A 14,422-nucleotide genomic window follows, 5' to 3' on the forward strand; every position below is an offset into this window, starting at 1 on the left:
GATGCTTCACATTTGATTTGTCTAATTTGCTCTTCACCTGTGGATTGAATCATTCAGAGAACTCTTGAAGAATGGCAAGTAGCTTCTTTTGTTGTTCCTTAGTGAGATCTGGTAACAGTCGAGCTAGTAGATCTTGTCTCATAGTTGTAATGCTAATTTCGCCCACAGACTTGGCATGGGAGGTTTCTATGATGCTCAGCTGTTCTTCAATTAACGGCTCAGTGTTTGCTCTGCACATACATCTTGGAAGGATCTGCAGTTCTCAGCAACAGTTAACTATCCACAATTCACCAAAACTGTTCCTAAACAAGACGACAGAGGCTGGGATGACCAAGTTTTTCTTCAGTGGTATGCTTCTCTTACATACCACTGCAACATCTATGGGTTGACGATAATTCTCCGAAATGACTGAATATGATGCCCCAGAGTCCACACGAGCTGGGGCTGGTCAGCCATCCACGAGGATATTGATGTAGTTTCCTATCATTTTTGTAGTAATCGACAGTGGAGGATTTTTCTCTGCAGCAGCCTCATCCCCAAGGAAGGTTGCACTCTTTAGTTTTTCAGGTTATGGTGCCTAGCTGATCGGCTGGAGCTTCTAAACGGTGATGGAGACCTTGATCTGCATATTGGCGAGCATCCTCTCCAACGGCTAGCTTCTGGTGATGGTGACCTATGTCATCCTGCACCCACATCTTCTTGTTCATCTTTGTCGTCCTGGAGTTGGCATCGGCTAAGATTGCTGTCTTCTGGTGCAGGCATCATCAAATATCTGCCACCTTTCTCTACAATAGCGCACCATATGTCCCGGTCATCCACAGTGGAAACATACTGGTTGGTTAACCTTGGTCCTCCAGATGTTAGTCTTCCTTCGTGCCTAAACAGGTTCCTCATGAGGCATTGTAGGAACGTAACTCTGCCTGGGTCTTGACTGTTTCATCATTTTAAAGGCAAATGAAGGATGAGAGATTGGGTTCAATGTCTGTTCCACTTCCTCCCTTATGACCTCTTGAAGCGTCTTGGGGTTTTGCTTGCTGAGCAATCCAAGTGTCATCTCAACTTCCTCTCTCACTATCTGACAAAGAACACTTGTGAAATCAGTTGCTTTCTCCATCACAGACATTGATACAATGTTTGGAAGCCATTCAAACTTCTTGTGTGTAATTATTTTTCGATGCATTGCCTCGATGTACTGGCACCATTTTATGAAGTCATCTGTTGTTGAAACCTCCTTCAGTATTAGGGCTTGATACATGTCCTCAGCAACACCCTTCATGAGATGTGCAATCTTATCTTCCTCCTCCTTTCTAGGATCCACTATTTTATGCAGCTCCAAGACGTCTTGAATGTAGCATGCTGTAGTTTCTCTTGTACACTGTGCCCTGCATTTTAATTTATCTTCAGCCTTGTACTTCTGTCATTGTGTGTTGCCAAAATACTTATGCAGTTCTGCCTGGAATACTTCTAAGGTTGTGAACTTCTCCTCATTGTTCTCATACCATTGTTTGGCAGTACCCTCCAAGTAGAAAAATATGTTAGCCAAATATACTGTGTCATCCCATTTGTTAAATTTGGCAATATGCTCATATACCTTCAGCCACTTGTCTGGATCTAGGCCATCATCACTAAAAGGCAGCTGTGTCGTGATGTGATGGGAGCCACTGTGTCATCGATAATGTACGCTATCACAAGTTCCAATACCCAGAACCTCCACCAGAATAATGTCATGTAGAGGAAGGTGTAAGTAGACGAATGATGAACACTAACTTCAACTAACAAAGGTTAATTCAGCACTTGCACATACAAGAGTATGGAGTGAGCTGCCTCTGGCCAGAACACATATGGTATATATACAGATACCGAACATTCCAGTACAATGATTCTTGACATTTGTGGATACTTCTAGAATGTACTCGAACCGAATACAGAAATTAAAATTGTACAGTCCATGTGAGTTTTGAACTCACAACCCTCCATGCAACAGTTTAGTATCATAACCACTACACCACAGTGCTACTGAGCTTCTTCTGCAACAATATGCCTGGTACCAACAGTATTTAAACCAATGTGCAAGAATATGAGTTCCTTTATGAACATCAGAGGGCTGAACTGGTAAAGATTTTACTGTCATTTGTTCAAGTTTTCACTAGAAAACCCATAGTGTGGGTGATAGAAATTATGTTTATATGATACAGTGTGCTGTCTTGTTTTGTAAGGAACTGTGTGAAAGCCCATGAATTTTATGAAAATGCAGTCTTGACCAATTGTCATATGAACTGTTTGTAAGATGAAACCATAATGTATTCTCATGTTTTAAAATATTGTATTCTAATTTGAACATTTGCTGATTACTCTGAGTGGTAGAGTGATCATAACTATGAAAGTAGGTTCCAAGGCACAACTTAATTTAGCTGTGTAATGAAAAATACACTTAGCTACTAGGCTCTTTAGTGCTGCTTCTGTAAATTTCTCTATGTTGTAAATATTGATTTAGAATTTACATTTATTTTATTACTTAAGAGTGAAAATATTTTATGTATAAAATATTCTACCAAGAAGTGGCAGAGTAGTCAATCAGTGTGGTGAAACAGCCAAAGCCTTAACATAGGAGAAAATTTAAAGCTGTACGCTGGTATCATAATCTGTTGGTTATACATAGATCTGGTGCTACGGATTACCTGGAATTGAAAATCTTTTGCCAATAGCAGAATATTTTGCGTGCACTGAAATAACAGTCTGAAAAATTGTGCACAGTGACATTCTTTGGTTTAAGTGAAAAGCCAATGGAAATGAATACCTAAATTGCACATTATTACAGCATATTTTTTCTAATCCACTCTTGATTTAAGTAATGACTTGTCTTCTTCTTGTAATGTTGTTTCAGCTATTTTTTTGTACTCGTGCTCATATGGTATCAAAAGGCAAAGTAAGTCATGGGTTGTTTTCATAGACGTTTGAGAGTGTGAAGTAATTAGGAAATTTCTCTTATACCATGACCATTTGTGTCACTTGTATTCTTTGTGTTTTGCTATTTTATGTTTCATTCTGTAGATTAAGTACCTTAAGTCACATCATGTGCGGGTCTAGAAAACCTGAGTTCTGAGCCAAGATGTAAGTGTCTAGCGTATATATTCCACAACTGGGAAAGGAATCAATGAGTAACAATACCCACACTTTTAAAAAAAATCTATGTGTTCTCTATCATTGTACCTCATAAAAGAAGAGCATGTATAATGAAAGTACTTTGTAAGTGATGGTTATCATGTCCCAAGGAGTATTAGAATGAAGGCAATGCTAGTTTAGGTGAAGAAAACAATGAGCACAGACGTATGAATGCTGTACTTCAAAATAACGCTTCTGGGGAATGAAATGGGCATACTATAACACTGTGCAAGAATCTTTCTCACAGATGAGAAAACAGAGTGCCAATGAAGAATATGAAAGTGCACAGTGAAAAAGCACTCACTTCTTCCCAGCTGCAATAGGGTGAAGACGAGTGATGCATTCAGTGAAAAAACAAAATCCTACGAATTTGTAGGTCACTTGTAACACAGACACTTAAAAAACACCGCCACGGCTCTGTGTGGAATTCCCATAAAGAGTTGCATGTGCAAAATGGCAGCCAACAATGCTGGGCTCTGCTACATACCTAACTGTTCCCGTGTTGTGTCGAATGTGCATACAGATTTAAACTGCTCGCTGTACACGGGTTATACCCATCTGCCATGAAAGGATTCTCCTGTCATGCATGTTGTGAAGTATTTGAAGTACATAAAGAAACACCAAACTGTGGATTCCAGTAGGAGCAAAATAAATCCATCTACTTTTAGTATAAATAGTTTGTAAATCCAGCAGATACAAATACTAGCACCAACATAAAATCAGTGAATAACGCAAGACCCTATAGTTGTGGATCATGATCACATCAAGTAACACCAAGTTTTCTTTAATGACAATAGGTGATTTGTTCAGTTGTCTAGACAATGGTAACTTTGTGCCTTCCACACTCTATCCCTTCTCACCTTGTTTCATAATAACTGTCACACACTGCTGAGGCAGGACGGCTGCTTCACCACCAGTCCAACTGTCTGTCTATGATCAACAGCTGTTTCCAGAAGCCTGCTGGAGCTGAGCTGATCACGAGCTGGTGCTTACCTAACACCAACACCTGGTACAGTGGAGCCCAGCCTGCTTCCCAAAGCTGATCCTGATGCCATTGAGTATGTGAGACAATGAGTCTACTTTACTTTGTGTTCAGTAAAAACTTTCTAAATTTGTATACTGTTGCCTATTCATCTGAAGCCAGTGGGTCTATTTTGCTTTGTATTCACTAAAAACTTTCTAAATTCATCTACCATCATCTGTCCATCTGAAGTAAACATGTCTACTTTTATTGTATTCTGTAAAAAAATCTAAATTCATCTACTGCCAACCAGACATCAAAAGACATCAAGTCTACTTTGCATTATACTCAGTCAAATTTTTCTAAATTCATTTACTGTTGCCAGCTCATCTGAAGGCATCAAGTCTGCTTAATATTATATAAAATCAAGATTTAAATTTGTCATTAATTCAATCAAGAAATTTCTTAAAAGTACTCAATCCTTGTAACAAGGAACTGTAGTCTAAAATACTAATCTCATATCAGGAAAAATCACTAATGTTAATGAAAAATACCTTAACATTAATAATAATTCACCTTGAAATGAAACTTAATTCAGTCAGTAAATAGCTGTTTTAAAGATATGTTGAGATAATCAGCAAAGAGAGGAATCTCCTTATCCACAGTAACCACGGCTGCAGTTTAAATATTTGATTTTTCTACCTGGATTTGTGACTTTTTTAAAAAAGGAAAGCAACTATGTGTTTTGAGCATAAGTTATGCATTTGGTACTGAGTTATTTAGTCACCAAATGACATTCTAAGATTAAATGCCAATCATTTTAATGTAAAGTCAAAAAAGATTAGGGAATAGCGTGTCACATGTGTAATGTACCAGATGAGGAGAGGGGAACACACATGCACACACACTTTCTTGCTCTCTCTCTCTCTCTCTCTCTCTCTCTCTCTCTCTCTCTCTCTCTCTCCACTTCTTAGAATGTGCAAATGCCTGGGAGCTGGAGCTCATGCAGTTCAGTATGCAATACTCAAGAGCAGTGTTAGTATGAATATTACTGAACTTATTGTTGAATGCTTCTCTACATTGTGTATTCAGAAAGTTTTGCAAAAGTGTCATTAAAAATGAAAGTGAAAAGTGATGTTCAGTGTTATCTTTTTATCAGTTTGTCCTAAAATCATTTCTTAGTTTTACAGTAAGTAAAACTGTCTATGACAGAAGAAAATTAAAGATAAGCACTACAAATAAATATTGTAATGATCACAGCTACCATGTTAAGTACAAGAATTATGGGCTTTGTAAATGGCTATACAAGGAAGTATAACACCGAGTCATAATTTTTCGGTTTCATATAATCATCTGGTTCCTAATAGCTGGAGGCTATAGATTCAGAGTGTATACGACCTGGGGAAACTGGGAGATCCAGGAAAAATCCAGGAATTTTTTCATCCGGGAGAAAACTGCAAAAAACCCAGGATATTTTTAAAATTGCGGGAGGTTTTTTGTTGTTTTAGTTTTCAGTTAAATTTTTGTAATTTTCCATGAAATATTAAGCTTTTATCAGTTTTGTTTTATCTGATATAGCTAATTTCTAACAATAATTTATATGGTTTTCCTCCATTTTCAGATTTACAAGTTTCAATATTAACAAACAATTTAAATTATACACTAAATAATTTTCTATTTACCTAAGCTTACAGCATGCTTCTATTTTTAATGTTTCTCTATTTATTTAGTAAGGAAATCTGTTTTTAGTTGCACAAAACCCACTTTTCAGCCTCTCATTTAAATATGTAAATAATTTTCGTAAATCTACTATCAAAGCTGATACAGTTCTATCTGTAGACAACTTGTTTGTTGCAATCGGATAATGCATAGCTGAGATATTCACCTTTACAGTTCAGGAATTATTTATAACATTTAATTTTTAATAACTTATAAACTAAAGTGGATATTGAAGGTGTGTCTTCGTGTGCATAATCATCTGTATTTTTCAGCTCAAATGAGCTTAGTGGCTCTTCAGTGACAAATATGGTTCAATATTTATTAATTTTGGGGTAAACTTTAATTTTGTACTGGAATCAAAAAGTGGCCATAAGTAATGAGCAATCACCGTGCTGCTCAACGATTGGGTTTTCCCAGGCATGCGGTCATCTTAGCAATTGGTGAAAGTCCAGAGACAAACGCCATCTGTGGACCATAGTGTGAAACTGGCCTTCCATGTGCTCCTGTCTAGCTGGTTTCAGCTGTCAAAATGAATGTGATCTGATCTTAGCCACCGCCTGTGCGTCCACGTTCTTGTGTTTGTGAATTAATAATATTTATTTCCTTTACAATAGGCTGTCATGTTAGATTCGACAGATATCAATTCAGAGTCACTGTGAGGTCTTGTCACCAGGAATACAAATTGATTCCTCAAGAACTTAATGTCATCTGTCATATGCTTCAGTTTATGTTCTAGGAAAGTTCTTGTAGAACATAAATACTTAAGGATCAGAGTAGACCACTCACTGAAATGCAGAATCATTGAGTTTAGGCACACACAAAAGAAAGAAAAGTTGCTAACTTTCAGATTTATCCTTTGATGAGTTAGAGTATATTACACACACACACACACACACACACACACACACACACACACCACACACACACACACACACACACACACACACACATGCATTCCTACTTTCCCCTACATGGTGCTGGCTAGAATCACAGTGCCAGTGCTGTTTTTCAGCAGGTGGACTGGCTGTGGTGGGGGTAGTGTCAGATGGAGTGGGTAGAGGGTAAGGAGACTAGGAGGCAGGGAGAATGACTGAGGGTGGGGCGCTAGTGGCTTGGAGGGAGGTGGCTGGTTTGCCTGCTTGGAATGTGGGAGGGAGGGGTACCAATCCCCTCCTGATACTAACCCCACCACAACCAGCCGAACTGCTGAAAAATTGCATTGGCACTGTCTGTCTAGCAGAGATATGTAGATGCATTAACAAAAAATGGTTCAAATGGCTCTGAGCACTATGGGACTCAACTACTGTGGTCATCAGTCCCCTAGAACTTAGAACTACTTAAACCTAACTAACCTAAGGACATCACACACATCCATGCCCAAGGCAGGATTCGAACCTGCGACCGTAGCAGTCGCACGGTTCCGGACTGCGCCTAGAACCGCGAGACCACCGCGGCCGGCAAATGCATTAACGTATTTCTGCCTGTATCTGTATATGTGCGGATGGATATGTGTGTGTGTGTGTGTGTGTGTGTGTGTGTGTGTGTGTGTGCGCGTGCGAGTGTATACCTGTCCTTTTTTCCCTATAAGGTAAGTCTTTCCACTCCCAGGACTGGAATGACTCCTTACCCTCTCCCTTAAAGCCCACATACTTTCGTCTTTCCCTCTCCTTCCCTCTTTCCTATTGAAGCAACCTTGGGTTGCGAAAGCTTCAAATTTGCGTGTGTTTGTGTGTTTATTGCCTCTATCAATGTACCAACGCTTTCATTTCGTAAGTTACAGCATCTTTGTTTTTAGATATATTTTTCCCATGTGGAATGTTTCCCTCTATTTTTATATATACAGGGTGTTACAAAAAGGTATGGCCAAACTTTCAAGAAACATTCCTCACACACAAATAATGAAAAGATGTTATGTGGACCTGTGTCCGGAAACACTTAATTTCCACATTAGAGCTCATTTTAGTTTCGTCAGTATGTACTGTACTTCCTCGATTCCCCACCAGTTGGCCCAATTGGAGGAAGGTAATGTTGACTTCGGTGCTTGTGCAACTCATTGCTCTACACTACGAGCATCAAGCACATCAGTATGTAGCATGAACAGGTTAGTGTTCATCACGAACGTGATTTTGCAGTCAGTGCAATGTTTACTAATGCGGAGTTGGCAGATGCCCATTTGATGTATGGATTAGCACGGGGCAATAGCCGTGGTGCGGTACGTTTGTATCGAGACAGATTTCCAGAATGAAGGTGTCCCGACAGGAAGACGTTCGAAGCAATTGATCGGCATCTTAGGGAGTACGGAAAATTCCAGCCTATGACTCGCGACTGGGGAAGACCTAGAACGACTAGGACTCCTGCAATGGACGAGGCAATTCTTCATGCAGTTGATGATAACCCTAATGTCAGCGTCAGAGAAGTTGCTGCTGTACAAGGTAACATTGACCACATCACTGTATAGAGAGTGCTACGGGAGAACCAGTTGTTTCCGTACCATGTACAGCGTGTCCAGGCACTATCAGTAGTTGATTGCCCTCCATGGGTACACTTCTGCGAATGGTTCATCCAACAATGTGTCAATCCTCATGTCAGTACGAATGTTCTATTTACAGATGAGGCTTCATTCCAACGTGATCAAACTGTAAATTTTCACAATCAACATGTGTGGGCTGACGAGAATCCGCACGCAATTGTGCAATCATGTCATCAATACAGATTTTCTGTGAACGTTTGGGCAGACATTTTTGGTGATGTCTTGATTGGACCCCATGTTCTTCCACCTGCGCTCATTGGAGCACGTTATCATGATTTCATATGGGATACTCTACCTGTGCTGCTAGAACATGTGCCTTTACAAGTACGACACAACATGTGGTACATGCACAATGGAGCTCCTGCACTTTTCTGTCGAAGTGTTCGTACGCTTCTCAACAACAGATTCGGTGACCGATGGATTGGTAGAGGCCGACCAATTCCATGGCCTCCACGCTCTCCTGACCTCATCCCTCTTGACTTTCATTTATGGGGGCATTTGAAAGCTCTTGTCTACGCAACCCTGGTACCAAATGTAGAGACTCTTCGTGCTTGTATTGTGGACGGCTGTGATACAATACGCCATTCTCCACGACTGCATCAGGGATTTCATGCGATGGAGGGTGGATGCATGTATCCTTGCTAACGGAGGACATTTTGAACATTTCCTGTAACAAAGTGTTTGAAGTCACACTGGTACGTTCTGTTGCTATGTGTTTCCATTCCATGATTAGTGTGCTTTGAAGAGAAGTAATAAAATGAGCTCTAACATGGAAAGTAAGCGTGTGTGTGTAATTTAGTGTAGCTCATCAAAGAATAAATCCAAAAGCCAGAAATTTTTCTTCCTTTTATGTGTGCCTATCGACAAGACAAAGCTTCTTCTGTTTGTTGAGTGGTCTCCTTTAATCCTAAAATATTCTTCAGTTTTGTAGAGATTAGTAAAGCCATGTATTTATTTTATTTATTTTTTCCATTACTTAGTTCAACTATGTAAAAAATCAATAAAGATAAAAAGTCAAAAGCAAGTCCTAGCCACAAATTCCGAGTTTGGACAAGTAGAATTGCTTTAGATTAGAGGCAGTATAATAGTTTTCACAATGTCTTTTACCTATGATACCTTTGTACAATATCTGTTTTATCACATAAATAAATTTCTTATAATACTCAACTTATTTTTGCTCACAGAAAACAAATGCCGCTTTTGAGAGAAACTTAATTGAACTTGTCTCCACATTTATTAAGGATGCTCAAGCTATATTTGTTGAATGTCGTAATTCACAGCAAATATTCAATGAACAGTTGTCTGACTGTGCAAATCGTTACCTCAGCAATGTTATCACAAAGGTGGATGACCCAAAGCTTCGTATACCCCATGAACTACAACAGGTAAGTCATATAGATAAAAAGCTAAAACAGTATAGACACACCATTTAACAGATTGATAAACCCAAATTATTTTTATTTGCACTTAGTAGCATATTCCATTTTGCTGCTAAATAAAAAAAAAAAAGGTGGATGTGATGTTTCAAGCTTTCTCAGTCAAAATGACAATTTTCCGATATTTCATTCTGTAGTCGAATTAATATTGTCACTTCCCAGGGTATTTCGACAGTTGTTCTAGTTGTCTTCTTCAGATGCATGAAGCACATGTTTTAGTTGCTTGTTGTTTCAAGTCCAGCTATAATATATAGTAGTCATAGTGAGTAATGAAGATCGGAACTTATCTGGCCCAATTGTGGCAGAAGGTCAACCCATATAACAAAAAAGCGAGTTCTAAAATTATTTCTTGTGGTCCCAGCCATACTATTCAAAAGACACTTTTTTTAATATCAAACCCCTGTTTTATTAACGTTTCCTGACTTATTGTGTAATGTTGTTGTTGTTGTTGTCGTCTTCAGTCCTGCACCTGGTTTGATGCAGCTCTCCATGCTACTCTATCCTGTGCAAGCTTCTTCATCTCCCAGTACCTACTGCAACCTACATCCTTCTGAATCTGTTTTGTGTATTCATCTCTTGGTCTCCCTCTATGATTTTTACCCTCCACGCTGCCCTCCAATGCTAAATTTGTGATCCCTTGATCACCAATTTAGTCTTGGAGGGAAGCATCAAGGGAAAAAATTGTAGAGGGAGACCAAGAGATGAATACACTAACCAGATTCAGAAGGATATAGGTTGTAGTAGTTACTCAGAGATGAAGAGGCTTGCACAGGACAGAGTAGCATAGAGAGCTGTATCGAACCAATCCCTGAACTCAAGACCACAACAACAACAACAACAACAACAACAACAGTTGCTACTCACCATGTAGCAGAGATACCTGAGTCACAGATAGGCACAGCAAAAAGACTGCCAGAAAATGAACAAATGCAACTTGTTGTTCTTAATGTATATTAATGACTTGCCATTCTATATTCATGAAGAGGCAAAGTTGATGCCTCAGATCATGTCCTACCAACTGGTCCCTTCTTCTAGTCAAGTTGTGCCACAAACGTCTCTTCTCCCCAATCCTATTCAGTACCTCCTCATTAGTTATATGATCTACCCAACTAATCTTCAGCAATCTTCTGTAGCACAATATTTCAAAAGCTTCTATTCTCTTCTTGTCCAGACTAGTTATCGTCCATGTTTCACTTCCATACATGGCTATGGTCCATACAAATACTTTCAGAAACGACTTCCTGACACTTACATCTACACTCGATGTTAACAAATTTCTCTTCTTCAGAAACGCTTTCCTTGCCATTGCCAGTCTACATTTTATATCCTCTCTACTTCGAGCATCATCAGTTATTTTGCTCCCCAAATAGCAAAACTCCTTTACTACTTTAAGTGTCTTATTTCCTAATCTAATTCCCTCAGCATCACCCGACTTTACTTGACTACATTCCATTATCCTCGTTTTGCTTTTGTTGATGTTCATCTTACATCCTAGTTTCAAGACACTGTCCATTCCGTTCAACTTCTCTTCCAAGTCCTTTGCTGTCTCTGACAGAACTTCAGTGTCATTGGCGAACCTCAAAGTTTTTGTTTCTTCTCCATGGATTTTAATTCCTACTCTGAATTTTTCTTTTGTTTCCTTTACTGCTTGCTCAATATACTGATTAAATTACATTGGAGATAGGCTACAATCCTGTCTCACTAGCGTTCCAATCACTGCTTCCGTTTCATGCTCCTTGACTCTTATAACTGCCATCAGGTTTCTGTACAAATTGTAAATAGCCTTTCGCTCCCTGTATTTTACCCCTGCCACCTTCGGAATTTGAAAAAGAGTATTCCAGTCAATATTGTCAAAAGCTTTCTCTAAATCTACAAATGCTAGAAATGTAGGTTTGCCTTTTCTTAATCTATATTCTAAGATAAGTCGTAGGGTCAGTATTGCCTCACGTGTTCCTGCATTTCTACAGAATCCAAACTGATCTTCCCTGAGGTCAGCTTATACCAGTTTTTTCATTCATCTGTAAAGAATTCATGTTAGTATTTTTCAGCTACGACTTATTAAATTGATAGTTCGGTAATTTTCACATCTGTCAACATCTGCTTTCTTTGGGATTGGAATTATTATATTCTTCTTGAAGTCTGAGGATATTTCGCCTGTCTCATACATCTTGCTCACAAGATGGTAGAGTGTCGTCAGGACTGGCTCTCCCAAGGCCATCAGTAGTTCTAATTGAATGTTGGCTACTCCCGGGGCTTTGTTTCGACCCAGGTCTTTCAATGCTCTGTCAAACTCTGCACGCAGTATCGTATCTCCCATTTCATCTTCATCTACATCCTCTTCCATTTCCATAATATTGTCCTCAAGTACATCCCCCTTGTATAGACCCTCTATATACTCCTTCCATCTTTCTGCTTTCCCTTCTTTGCTTAGAACTGGGTTTCCATCTGAGCTCTTGATATTCATACAAGTGGTTCTCTTTTCTCCAAAGGTCTCTTTAATTTTCCTGTAGGCCGTATCTATCCTACCCCTAGTGAGATAAGCCTCTACATCCTTACATTTGCCCTCTAGCCATCCCTGCTTAGCCATTTTGCACTTCCTGTCGACTCCTTTTTGAGACATTTGCATTCCTTTTTGCCTGCTTCATCTACTGCATTTTTATATTTCGTCATTTCATCAATTAAATTCAATATTTCTTCTGTTACCCAAGGATTTCTACTAGCCCTCGTCTTTTTACCTACTTGATCCTCTGCTCCCTTCACTACTTCAACTCTCAAAGCTACCCATTCTTCTTCTACTGTATTTCTTTCCCCCATTCCTGTCAATTATTGCCTTATGCTCTCCCTGAAACTCTGTACAACCTCTGGTTTAGTCAGTTTAACCAGGTCCCATCTCCTTAAATTACCACCTTTTTGCAGTTTCTTCTATTTTAATCTACAGTTCATAACCAGTAGATTGTGGTCAGAGTCCACATCTGCCCCTGGAAATGTCTTACAATTTAAAACCTGTTTCCTAAATCTCTGTCTTACCATTATATAATCTATCTGAAACCTGTCAGTATCTCCAGGCTTCTTCCATGTGTACAGCCTCCTTTTATGATTCTTGAACCAAGTGTTAGCTATGATTAAGTTATGCTCTGTGCAAAATTCCACCAGGTGGCTAGCTCTTTCATTTCTTAGCCCCAATACATATTCAGCTATTGTGTAATATGTGCTAGTTGTAGTGGTTTTTATGTACAAGTCTTTGACAAACAACTGTTTCCCTCCCTTAGCCCTCTTCCGCACTGCCGTATCCCTCCACATATGCAAACTGATGTTATCAACTGACATTGCTTTCTCCCACTCACTAAAGAACTACAGCGACTGCCTCAATTATCCTGAAACATCCTGAATGTGAAACGAGATTTCTCCTGTCGTCTGAGAATTTGCCTGTTCCTCTTATGTTACAGCCCCTTGCATCACAATTTCCACAATATCATTGTTAGTTAGTTCACCAACTTCATCATTTGCCTATGGTCTAAAGGAATTTTTCAAGACTGTTGTGTTGGTAGAAGAGCCAACACTGTGTTACTAGTGGGGGCCAAAATGCACGCATTTTAGCTCATGCAGGCTGGCGTGAGGAGGGGAGAACTTTACTGACGTGAGGTCTGGAACATGACAAAGAATTAGAATTCAGAAAGTGGGCGTAATTAGTTTGATACTTAACTTTAATCCATTAATGATGAACGCCGCTCTTGACGGTACATGATTCACAATATTATCTGTTTAGAATACATTCATAGTAACTGAATATGGCACCTTGCTAGGTCGTAGCAAATGACGTAGCTGAAGGCTATGCTAAACTGTCGTCTCTGCAAATGAGAGCATATGTAAACAGTGAGCCATTGCTAGGAAAGTCGGCTGTACAACTGGGGCGAGTGCTAGGGAGTGTCTCTAGACTAGACCTGCTGTGTGGCGGCGCTCGGTCTGCAATCACTGATAGTGGTGACACGCAGGTCCGACGTATTCTAACAGGCCGCGGCCAATTTAAAGGCTACCACCTAGCAAGTTTGGTGTCTGGCAGTGACACCACAAAGACCTTACAAGTGAGATGTTTGGCTCCTCCCACACTTTGGCCAATCTCCTTATGACATCTAGCAAGTCCGTTCTTTTCAGAATGGTTACACAGTCTCCACTGTTATCAATCTCTGATATCAACAAAACGTGAAGACAGGAGCAATACTTCTTCTTTAGCATTTCAAGGCTGCCCTGGTCCATTGGCTATCAAAGAGCAGTCACATTTGGTGGTGAAATAATGATTTCATATTTCCTTCTGTGAGTTTGCAACAGACAGGATGCAAAGGCATGTTATCAAGAAATAGTGGCTTTTCTTGGTACATTGTTGTCTTTCAAATGTTTCTCTACAGCTGGTGTGAATTCATTTTGGAACCAGGCTTTAAATATTTCTGAATTCATCCAGGATTTCTTTTGATAAGTGTAATGTAGGGTCAGTGATTCCTAATTTTTCAGGTTGTTGAAATCTCTCAAGTTTCTGTGTTTTCCCTTTTGATGTAACCCTAAGCTTGTGGTTGCCAGTTGCATTACTGCAAGCCCCTATGATAACTCATTCCCTACTTT

The 14,422-nt window shown here is 39.5% G+C and overlaps 1 protein-coding gene across 1 annotated transcript in view; it reads left to right on the forward strand.

Annotated features, from left to right (window-relative positions):
* The window catches only part of LOC126289265 (dynein regulatory complex subunit 3-like), a 172,264-nt gene that overhangs the window by 140,757 nt on the left and 17,085 nt on the right, over positions 1-14,422 (forward strand). The window contains exon 7 of the mRNA XM_049984901.1: positions 9,557-9,757. Within this exon, the coding sequence (XP_049840858.1) occupies positions 9,557-9,757 (201 nt within the window). The remainder of the gene's footprint in view (positions 1-9,556; positions 9,758-14,422) is intronic.

Source organism: Schistocerca gregaria, chromosome 1 (assembly GCF_023897955.1).
Source record: "Schistocerca gregaria isolate iqSchGreg1 chromosome 1, iqSchGreg1.2, whole genome shotgun sequence".
Taxonomy (NCBI): Eukaryota; Metazoa; Arthropoda; class Insecta; order Orthoptera; family Acrididae; genus Schistocerca; species Schistocerca gregaria.